Source organism: Homarus americanus, unplaced genomic scaffold (assembly GCF_018991925.1).
Source record: "Homarus americanus isolate GMGI-L3 unplaced genomic scaffold, GMGI_Hamer_2.0 scaffold32871, whole genome shotgun sequence".
Classification (NCBI taxonomy): domain Eukaryota; kingdom Metazoa; phylum Arthropoda; class Malacostraca; order Decapoda; family Nephropidae; genus Homarus; species Homarus americanus.
Genome location: NW_024748870.1, coordinates 3362955 through 3375190, shown reverse-complemented (window position 1 = coordinate 3375190; position 12236 = coordinate 3362955). Strand labels below are relative to the sequence as shown.

Genomic DNA, 12236 nt, shown 5'->3' with positions numbered 1-12236 from the left:
CATTTAAAAACTAAAACACTATATGATACGGGCATGCAAGGTGCGTTGTGAATGAAGCTGTGTGTTACAGCAAAGACTGGTGTTTTCCATTCATATGAAGCTGTGGAGATTAGTGGATTTCATGTTATTGACCTGACCTCATGAAATGTCAAGCGGTAGGGGGTGGGGAATTAGTGGTCTCATATTACTGACCTTTTGATGCAATGTCAGGTCACCCATTATTAGTGACCCTTTATTCAAGATTCACGATCGGAATTCAGCTATCCGCAAGGCTGTTAGAATTATTTTGACCAACCGTTGGCAGATGCGTATATCCTGCACACACTCCGAGGTTAGACAGTTCTCTCGTGTGTACTGCACTGTCCTCCCCTTGTCACTCCACCCAATGACATATACAAGTACTGTACATTGAATCATCATTTAAAGGGTTAGTGCTAAGTGAGATAAGAGTGTGCTGGATTGGAGAAGGATAGACATCTACGAAGTAGCAATATGTGTGCATGATGAGAAAGCATTGTGTTCAGTGATTTATGTAAATAGCTATATTACTGGTGTCTGATGTTGTGGTAATATATGAAGTAACAGGGATAGATCAGGTGGAAATATTTGGACCACTTCATGGAAGGAGTACAACACATCAGGTATGGCTACTATCAGTTTTAATATAAATGAATGGCAGTGAATCAGGAGAATCTGTGTTCTTGCTTCAGGCCACCATGTGTTAAAATAGGACAGGGTGTGCATCAGTGATTTATTTTTTTAATGCATATTTAAAAAATATTCATTAGCTACTGTACATAAAATGTTGTAAAATATGGTTACTGGTAGAGTGTGAAATTCACTTCAAATAGTAGTAATAATCAAATTTCCATTTCAGTTAGAGGTGGCTATGTTGAATTAAGCTATGAATTAGGAACTGGGCCTGCAGTGGTTCGGTCTTCAAGTCAAGTAAATGACGGAGAGCGGCATACATTGATAGTCAGACGTACTGGACGGGAAGGCTATTTGAAATTAGATAGATCTTCGCCTGAGACTGGGGAGAGCCCAGGTGTTCTCCACATGCTCAATGCAAAGGGCAATATATATATTGGTGAGTACCCCAAAGTCACATTTCAGAGCAAGAAGTTTTTAGAAACTTATTAAATATTACAGGTTTCAAATATTTTGATTGAATTTTAACTACAGTTTCAATAAAATGGGAAGTAATTTTTTTTAACTGTTATCAGGAGGAGTACCAGACTTCCAGGTTATGACTGATGGAGCACACACCAGTGGCTTTGAGGGTTGTATCCATAGGCTAATTATTGGTGAAGAAACAGTGGTCAACTTTATGGATTTGGCCCTCTCAGGCATTAATGTCACTCCATGCCCGAGGTAAGATAACTATACATGCATGGTATACATTGTAATCATGCATATTATTAAATTTTTAACACTATTTCTCCTTAATTTCCAAAATATGGCCTTTATCTCACCTACAGTTTTCTGTAGCATCAACAGTTATATGTATAACACGATTGTTTCCTTTGCCTAAATAGCATGTTCTGGACTGCATGGATAAGCTGTCATGATATTCTTTAAGTAATTTACTCAATGTGGATGTTGTGATGTGCGTATTAGTAAAAGACAGGTAATAATTCAACTTATTTATACAGTACTGTACTATATCATTAAAAACCTCTTCTCGAAGTAAAATATTACTTCACATAACCTTAGAATCTTCACTTATTTAACAAAATTCAATGATTTAGAATTAAAGCACCATACTTCATAAATTAGTATGTTGTTATCAAGAAATAATATTGTCTTAGAATTAATCTTAACCTACATCTCTTCAGATTACAATAATGACATCCTATCATGATTATGTTTGCTGAGTTAGGATTTTTTTATTTGCAAGTACAGTACAGTACATTGAACTGAATGCCTGTTCTTGCATTTTGCAGACATTAATATTGCATACTAGAAAAGAATGTACTGTAACGTTGCAGCTCTATACAGGTACTTTACTTCATTTAAGCAAGTACAGTATATTGTTCAGTCTTGAACACAATATACTGTAACAAATTTGAAATTGAAATTTTTATGAAGTATAGAAAATGATTAGGGCAAGGTAGGCACTTGTAAATGGGTTAATTTTTGAATGGGATGGTATGTAGAAGAAAGATAATGCAGTAGTTTAAGAGTGCAATCCTAGAAATTGCAGCTTAAGTGTGAGGACACAACAAAATATGAAAGATTGAAAAAAGGTAATGGTAGGATGAAAGGTTGGCTGTGCTCACTAGGGAGAAGAGAAGGGCATTATAGTGCCATTTGGTAGAAAGGAGTGATGAAAGAAGGGAGTAGTACAGAAATATTAGGAGAGTAAAGAAAATAATAAAATAGTGCAACAGAAGGATTAGAAGAACTAATATCACTAAGTTTAAAGATAATTCAATGTTGTTTTATAAGGAACTTAATAGGTTAAGAAACCAAGAGGACAAATGGAAATGGCAGTTAAGAATGAAAGACTGTATATATTTCAGAATAAAGAAAAAGAAAAAAAGATTGGGAAAATATTTGGAAACCTGGTAAATGTAACAATTGAGAGGCAGAATTACTGTATTTTCAGTGTATATAATTGAAGTGTCAAAAAGATGGAGGAAAAATTATTACAAAGGAGAAAATGAGATTAGCTGTAAATAAGATCAGGAGTGGGTGGAATTCCCATTGAAATACTGTACAGGTATTAAGAATGGGAGGTGAAATAAGGATAGAAGGATGATAAGAGTGTACATCATCTTATATTTGAGAGGGAAGGATGTCAGTGGAATGACATAGAGCATTTATATTTCCTCTTTATGAAGGGAAAGGGGATAAGACTGAATGAAAGAATTATAGAGGAATAATTCTGGCGAGTACAGTACCTGTACTTCAGGGAAAGTATATGGTAGAGTTATTACAGTTAAGTATCAGTCGACCAAAAAATTTAAGTTCTTGAGGCTTTCTTAAAGTAGATAATTGCATAAAGTTAATGCTACCATGAATATCTCTCAAAGGAAACATTCTTATGTCCGCGGGAGTTAGTGCGCAGATCGTTGGAGCAGGAGGGGGGTGCTGTGTCGGGGATCTAGCCTCCCCCTACCAGGCCAAGCTGTGAGCGGCATTACAGGTATCTCCCGATCTACAATATCCCGCGTTAACAAGGGTGATGTATTAAGACCAACCCCTATTTACGACGTAAAGAATCCACATGAGCAATGGTCATCGTCTGGTCAAAGCAGACACATTTCTCAGTTCACTTGTCAGTTGAAGTCTACCCAAGCGCCACCACACAGCCACCCGCTACACTACAGTACCAAGCTATGTCCCATGGTGATCGCACATGGCCGTGTAACTCAACGATTATCAGCCAGTATTAGTGTTGTTACTTATCATCAGTGTTTTTTTGTTTTTTGTTTTTTTACACCTTCCAGTGAGAGGACATCACTAACATTTACATTGTTCTCTGTTTGACTGTGAAGTGATTTTTGCTGTTTTTTGTGACTGTAAAATGCTTTGTCTCTTGTTTTCAACATGATGTGAACAATGTCGGCCGCTATCATTGTTTTTATGTTATCATCATTCACTCTAATTTTGTGACAACTGCTTTTGCTCTGTTTTTGTAATTGAAGTGAGCAGTGTAACTTTTGAAAATGTCTGGGAAGGCCAAGACACCCAGGAAAACTGTCTCTCTGGAGGTGAAGCTTGACATTGTGAAGTGACATTAGACTCCCCAGAGGCTTTGTGGGAGTCAGAGTGCCGTCTCCACTCTACGTTCAAAAGTCCCTTTAGCCTCGAAAGGGACTTGTAATGATGACCAGGCTTGTTCTTAGTGATGTGGTGATTGTTGTTTAACTGTTTTATGCATATAAAATATTAGTGTAGGATTTTTTTCACCCAGTTTGTAATACATGTGGATCTTGGACTGGCTGGGAAAGAATCCCATTGAACCCCATCTTGTAATGATCTTGATTTATGATATTTTTACCTGTGATGGGTTTTTCAGGAACCTTAAGCCATCGTATATAGGGGGGTACCTATATTGTTATTTTTCAACTCGTAATTTTGGGTAGATGTAAGTTTGTTTGTTTTTATTCTTACGTGCACAGAATGTGCAAAAAAAATATATAAGGCCAAAAACATAAAGGGAATAAACATTTCTTGCATGCACGGGAGTTAGCGAACTGATCATGGGAGGAGGAGGAGGGAGCAGCGTTGGGGAAGTCAGCTGCTACAGTTTCCCGTGTCCCACGTCTAGTGAAACTATTACTATCACATTGATTAGTAACGCATGCTTTGTGATAACCTGGGTATTCCTGTATAATAATAATATGTGGAAGAAATTAATCCCTTGAATGATGCAGAAATTGAGATTGGATTGAAAACTGTATGATAGTAAAGGTACAGTACTGTACCTGTAGATCATAATGGAGATGGGTACATACAATATCAGTAAATATTTTTTTTTAAACAATCTGAATTAAATCAAGGTAGGGATAATAATTTACCTTGGTTATGATTATGTATAAAATATATAATGATTAATATTCAAATGATTGAGCTCAGTGCACTTCCTTTTTAAATACCTTGTAGGCATAATTTTTTGTTTTTCCCAGCCTTTTATTTGTTAACTTTAATAGTCTTCCCCCTTTCCTTTGCTAATTTAAATTTACTAAGTTTGATTTTTCCTACTTATCATTAATGAATGCCTTCAAATCCCTTATCATCCTATAACTGTAGTTCCAGAACCACGGGAAATATGCATGTAACCAACAGCTTTCAAGAGAGAGATTTCACCAATGGAAGGAATTACAACCGCAGGACAGTCATCAGTAGAAAGAAGACTGTTCATACATCACGAAAGAACATACATGGCTAAGCAGAGCTTAATTGCCAATTTTGGTAAGAAAAAGAAATTCTTTAATACTGACAGACAGATCTTACAAACAAATATTTTATATTAGAGATATATAATCACATGATTCAGCCTTGCTATTTAATATTTCAATGGGATTTATCATTAATTCCTTCTAACACTTTTAATTCACGTTTATATCAAATGCAAAATACATACTCTTGAATCATGATAACAATTTTAACTCTATTACCAATCAACTGTGCCACAAAGACACATAAAGAAAAGAACGGAGTGAACTTGTAATATCCTGTTTTATAGCTTAGTGCCCTCCACTAAGTGGCTTCTGTTAATATCTATGCCATTTAGGTGGTCTGTGACTGTAGATCACCCACCACTGTTTTGATCAACTCCATCATTTTATGGCCATTTTTCATGATTTTGATGAAAAAGTAAAAGATAGGGTGGAGTACTAACCATTAACTCCCCTGTCTCATACAGTTCTTTGGTTCTATCCTGAAAGCTCAGAGAAATATGAGCCACTGATATCTAGAACATGTTTTCCTATTCCTTGGATCATTGATTGCACCACCACCTCTCACTTTTCTGGTAGACTTTCATTAACAAGAACCACCTGACAGAGGCTATCAACCTAGATATGGAGAGCTGATTCCTGAAATTCTGTTTTGTTTGTGAACCCATGGCCAGCAATTGGGACATTCTCTTTCCTACTTTGGTTTCATGGGTGGTCAATTGGAAACTAAATCCAAAATGGCAGATTGGCTCTAAAGTCAGAATGTTGGCACATGGCTAAAGCAATGGCTGATTTTTAAACCTCATGCTTCTAGAATGTAACCTTTCAGACAATCTACCTTTTAATAGCAATTGCTGTGATGGAGAGGGATAGGGAATTGAAAGATCAGCCCCAGATGTCAAATTATCTCCATAGATGATTCTCCAAATGACCGGGTGTCATCACAATTCACACCTTCATTGGCCACGACACCACTCGCCAAGTAGGTTAAGAGAGGTGTGGCTCAATTGAATGGATTGTGGAGGTGTAACCAGTCCAGGAAAATCTTTGTGTCAGCAAGGTCGCAACTTTGTCGAGACTCACACAGGACAATATGCTGCTCAGAAGTGGCACTAATCACCTCACTGAAGAGTTCCATAGCATCAACTACTCTGGATGCTGCAGGCATTGAATGGACCCATTTGCTGTAATTAGGGGTAAAATACCATGCCTTCGAGTCAGATTTCCAGTAGTTTTCAGGGAGCGCATAGGGACCTACTCTATCGTCATGTCAGTCCAGATTCCTGACCACCAGTACTTGTCAGATCTTCGCACTATGAAATAGCCTTGCTTGGTGAACTTGTCATATTTTTCTGGTTTCATGATGGCATCCAGTCTAAGCATCTGCTGTACTGTAGGTAGATTTGCGTTGACTCTGCGTAATGCAGATGCCCAGCAGCGTGTAGGTATGGAACCAGGAGTTGTACACTATACAGCTGGAGCCTCCAGTCACCACAACATTCTGCTCTTACAAAAACCTTCATGATGCCAACAAGCTTAATGTACTGAACCCACAGCTTTTTAGTTTGGCCACAAGATCCTGTCTTTTCTAATCTTCTTTCCAAAAGATGCACAACATCCTGCAAGGCACTAGATTGTACATCATCATCCAATGTTGGAGCAATCTCAAACAGAGATACTGTACATAGCATGCCTTCATGTAATTTTTTAGGGGTTCGTCAACACAGGATGTTGCAATTGCATTATGGCCAATACATTTTGACTAACAAGCTGAAACTTTATGGTTATGCACAGAAGGTCCCCAAGCTAATAAAAAACCATCAATGCAGGGTGTTAGTATATTTTATGAGTTTGTATTAGCTTTGAAGTTTTCTATAACTTCTATCTAAAGACAATTTCTATTTATGCCCAACCAAAAAAGGAACAAAAATATTTAATTTTTGCATCTGCAATAAAATTTAATTTTTGCATTATTATTACTGAAGGATTTTAATTGTTTTATTTTGTATCAATTAAAGGAGATGGGATTTAAAGAGCACACCAAGATAAATTTTTTCCCCAAAAAAATTAACTCGAAGAGTCCGTTAGTTTGCCTGCTAGTGGCAATAAAAAAAATCATGTCAAAATTAAAGATGGTTGCCAATTGTTAACGATAACGAGAAAACTTGTAGCCAGATTTTGGGGGACTTTAAGTATATAAGTTAGGAAGGTCTACTCTACATAATCTCAAAGTTTCAGCTTGTTAGTTTAAATATCTAGACAAATCGTAATTACACTGGACTACTATTTCTCCTCCCCCCCCTCCCACATTCAAACTCATGCATCTCTTGATCCAGTTAGTTTCTGCCAATCTCTCAGTATGCCCAAACCATCTCACTTAACCTTTATGCAAAATCTCACCAATATTCTCAGCATCCAGTTGCTCTCTTAACTCTAAGCAGGGTTTCCTATCTTTCAATGTCACATTACACATCCATCTCATTATTCTTATTTCAGCTCATTCAAGCTTATTTGTGTCACCCTCTTTAACTGCTCATCACCCTCAGACCACTTGTCTGGCAGCCATATTCCCTTAATGCTTTATTCAAGAGCAGTGCTCTTTTAGCCATGTGTATTTGTGCTATCCTTTCATGAATCTTTTCACAATGTTATCTAAGCATTGTGTTGATTCTTTGGCTCCACCCACCATCATTAAGAGACCTCTTAAATCTTTGAGAAATGAAAACAAGCTTGAACTAATAACCCCCAAAAATGTGGGAACGGCATGGCCTATTTCATTAGTTTTGAGTATAATATTGGGGGTTTCTTGTACTTAGGCCTTGAAATACATTAGTTGTTGTTTGTGAACCAGTTTCTTTTTTTCCGTGTAATATTGGGGTTTTCTTGTTATTGGGGAACTGAACCCAATTTTCCCATATGTTATGATATTTGAGATACAAAAATACACTTACAAATGGTTTTCAAGGAACCTAACCCTTTCATGTAGGGAGGGATACCTGTACATGTATATGGAGGCAGTTTAGGTTGCTGCTCTATAACAAAATCCTCATTATAATGCACATAATTGCATGATGCTTCTGTATAACATTGTTCGTATGGGAAAATACAATCCAACTTATTCTTAACAGACGATGTGCTTTCAGGAATGAATTGTGTCATATGTGCAAGGACGCACTGTATACAGTACAGTATCAGAATATATTTAGTGCCAGTAATACTAGGATATATCTGGCTACTATTTTTGTTTTTCATATTTTGTAATGGATTGGGGTAGGAGTTATCTTTGTGCATGATGGAGCAGGATAAAACAATTGGGGTAGGAGTTATCTTTGTGCATGATGGAGCAGGATAAAACAATTGGGGTAGGAGTTATCTTTGTGCATGATGGAGCAGGATAAAACAATTGAGGTAGGAGTTATCTTTGTGCATGATGGAGCAGGATAAAAAAATTGGGGTAGGAGTTATCTTTGTGCATGATGGAGCAGGATAAAAAAATTGGGGTAGGAGTTATCTTTGTGCATGATAGAGCAGGATAAAACAATTGCATTAAAAGCACTCAAGTTTCCAGTGTTCATATTACTTTGGTATGGCATTGTGGATTGTAAAGCTGTTATAAAACATGAAAATGTCTTGATCATTATCTCTATTGATAAAATACAGCATGTACAGTAGCTAAAACAACTATCTGTGCAAGTGGGGGTCGATATGCTCTGAAATTTTACGTGTGACTAGTGACAGCCCTCATATACGAATATTTATCTTCCATGGCCTCATATTGTTTCCCACAAAGTATGCACAGATAGTTGTTTTAGCTACTGTACAATATTTGACCCATTATACCAATAGCTTCCAGAAGGGTAGAGCCAAAACTATGTAGTCAAGATTTTTTTTGTCATATAACACATCACTATGCATAGATGACAGGCCACGTGCTTTACTAATTTGATTGGTATTTAAAATGAGCATTCTGTAGATATATGACTTGTTTGCCAATATTATGTGTACAATTAAGAGTTGTGAGATGTGAGGGAAATTATTTGTATTGATGTATATTTTTATATAATGTTACATATTAGTACAGTAGTAGAATTTCATTGCACTACTCTCTCTATCTCCTTCTTTCCTCTCCCTCATCTCTGCACATACTCTTACTCAAACACAAAATAGGGTATATTGTCAAAAGGAGCCTTAAAATGCAACTTATGTTTTTGCCAAATTGGGACGTTTTGTTTTTATTGATAAAGCTTAATGAAAATTAGTTCATTTAAAGTCAAATTTGCTTTGTTTAATTTAAGAAAATACTTACTATTGCTGCTGGAGGATAGTATTAATTGTGATGGTGATGGGAGAATGAGGAAGAGTTGATGGTGGTGAGGGAGAATGTTGAATGTTGATGGTGAGGGAGTGTATCAATGGTAGTAGTGGAGGAGTGTGTTGATGGTGGTGAGGAGGTGTGATGATAGTGGGAAAAAGTAGTTTTTTTTTATATACAGATATACCTCAATATATGATAACTTTATAAACAACTTGTATACTGTATATTAAAATTATATATATATATATATATATATATATATATATATATATATATATATATATATATATATATATATATATATATATATATATATATATATATATATATATATATATATATATATATATATATATATATATATATATATATATATATATATATATATATATATATATATATATATATATATATATATATAATACTCTGTATGCGGTAAGCAACCCCACAAAGTCATCGTTTATATCAAAAGTTAGGAGTGATAAGGAGGAATGAGGCTGACAAAAGATCATGTCCATATTTAAGTTGTGTTGGAAAGTATCAATTTATTTCATGTTTAATAGTTTTTTCTGTGGAAGGAATCTACTAATTTATGATGATATTCAATGGATAAATGTGATTTAATTTGCAATAGAGTTATCAAGAACACAACCTTATCATAAATTGAGGTATACCTGTATACTGTATACTGGACATATTCTTAACTATTTTATTCTCTGTAAATTATGTTTAAGTCAGCTTACTTAAAACATTTTAAAATGTCTACAAAGCAGGTGGAATTTATTTAATATGTGTCAGTGCATGTATCTACAGTTACCTCTGCCTGATTCTTCCCAGGTATCGGAAGACAGCGCGTAGAGAAGCTCCAGATATTGCTGTTGTCCCACCTCAGTCCTCGGAGTTAGATTATTTTTCTTTAGTTTTCCCATCTCTGTCCTTCCAATACAGTTCAACCTTTAATGTAGTATCATCTACAGTTTCTCCACCATCCTTTTCCTTGCCCCATTCCTCTTCTTCCTCTTCTCTAATGCAGAAGTCATCAAGAATGGTGTTTCCCCTCATCTTAATGCTACATCTCCCCCTCACTAACATTAACTAACAAGGTAATAGATGCTATTACTATTGTCAAACTGGCTAACCCAATTGAAATGTTTATCATAAATATGTTAAGTACAGGCACAACTTGATTTATGCGTGTTTATTTTACGCCAATTTTAGAATAATGCTCGCTGTGCATTAACGCCTTTTTTTTCTTTTTTGTGGGCTTATGTTTGGAATAATGTGACCATCGACAAACATCATCATAGGGGGCTGGCAGCATGGTGGTGTGGCGTTGCCAGCGCCATTCGAGAAGCGTGTGTACGTTTGGCATGAGTATGCAACTTCCTCCCTCGTGTGGATACAGTCTATAGTCACAGAGTGTTACACTATTTTTTCTGCAATATACTATACAATATATTGCACATGTTTTGCCCCTTCCATCATGTCACTAAAGCATCCATTAAGTTCTCCTGGTACAGTTGCAGAAATGTGTTCTTACACCCTCTGTTGTAACCCATATCTCCAAATGGCAACATCGTAGCAGTAGTATCACTATTTATGAATGAATGGGCATTGGTCGTGTAACGACTGATGTGACTGATAGACAAGTTTGCTATAGGTCATATAGGTTGGTCGTTTGGAGACACTGGTTACCATGGGATGTAGGAACACATTTCTGCAACTGTATCAGTGGTGCTAAGAAGTGTAAAGCCATGACTATTGAGATTAAGATGGATGTGCTCGAATGTTATGAGAGAGGTGAATGAACAGCTGATATTAAGCATGCCCTTGAATTTAGTGGATCTACTTTACGGACTATTCATGATAGTGTAGAGAAGACCAAGGAGAGTGTCAAGATTGGAACATTAATCAATGCATCTAAGACCTCATATTCCCAAAGTTCTATAATGGAAAGAATGGAACGAATGTTGAGCACATGGATCAAACACCAAACTCCTGAAAATGTTCCCGCCAGCATACTTTAGATACAAGCAAAGGCCCAGAGTACAGTATTTTATATTTCCTGGTACGTGTATACTGTAGTTTTTCACTGGAATATAATATTGGGTACTGTACTCTTATTAATAACAAAACCTCCTCATCACCACTATTTACATTATTTTATTTATTTACAAGACCATTTTCAAGTACGTAATTATCGCATAAATTGAGAAGTGCCTGTATATATATATATATATATATATATATATATATATATATATATATATATATATATATATATATATATATATATATATATATATATATATATATATATATATATATATATATATATATATATATATATATATATATATATATATATATATATATATATATATATATATATATATATATATATATATATATATATATATATATATATATATATATATATATATATATATATATATATATATATATATATATATATATATATATATATATATATATATATATATATATATATACACTAAGAACATGTGATCTCTAATCTTTACTGTAAATATCTAATCATACTGCATACTAAATTTGAAATGTATGTTTTATTTCAGAGTGCTCTTGTTCACTTAAAACCCTTTCTTTAATGAATGTCTTAACTTAATTACATAAAATTGCAGGAGGCAGAGAGAAAAGGGAAGAGGACGTCGTAGGGGTTAACCTATAGTGCTAAAAACCACTTCGCTGTTGCCATCATATGGACTAGTCTTCCAGCAGGTGGAAAACAGGGATGCCATCAAAACTGCCACTACCCCAGTCTCCTACAGTGTCATTACTGTCTCTGCAGCCACAAATATTTCAAGACTTATCCCTCCACTGTCACAGCTTTATTGTTGGTGATAAATAGGACAGTCTGTTCAGAAGGGATAATTGTGCCTTGTTGCAGTGAGCATGTGCTGAGCCCCCTCAGGTTCAGAGGTAATTGTGCCCCCTGCCACCTCAGAATGTCATTACTTCAACAATACCAT

General features: G+C 35.5%; 1 protein-coding gene across 1 annotated transcript in view; it reads left to right on the top strand.

Annotated features, from left to right (window-relative positions):
* The window catches only part of LOC121853164 (basement membrane-specific heparan sulfate proteoglycan core protein-like), a 476204-nt gene extending 464178 nt beyond the window's left edge, over positions 1–12026 (top strand). The window contains exons 109-112 of the mRNA XM_042347127.1: positions 878–1090; positions 1227–1374; positions 4762–4923; positions 11889–12026. Of these exons, the coding sequence (XP_042203061.1) occupies positions 878–1090; positions 1227–1374; positions 4762–4900 (500 nt within the window). The 3' untranslated portion in view covers positions 4901–4923; positions 11889–12026. The remainder of the gene's footprint in view (positions 1–877; positions 1091–1226; positions 1375–4761; positions 4924–11888) is intronic.
* The last annotated feature ends 210 nt before the right edge of the window (positions 12027–12236 follow it).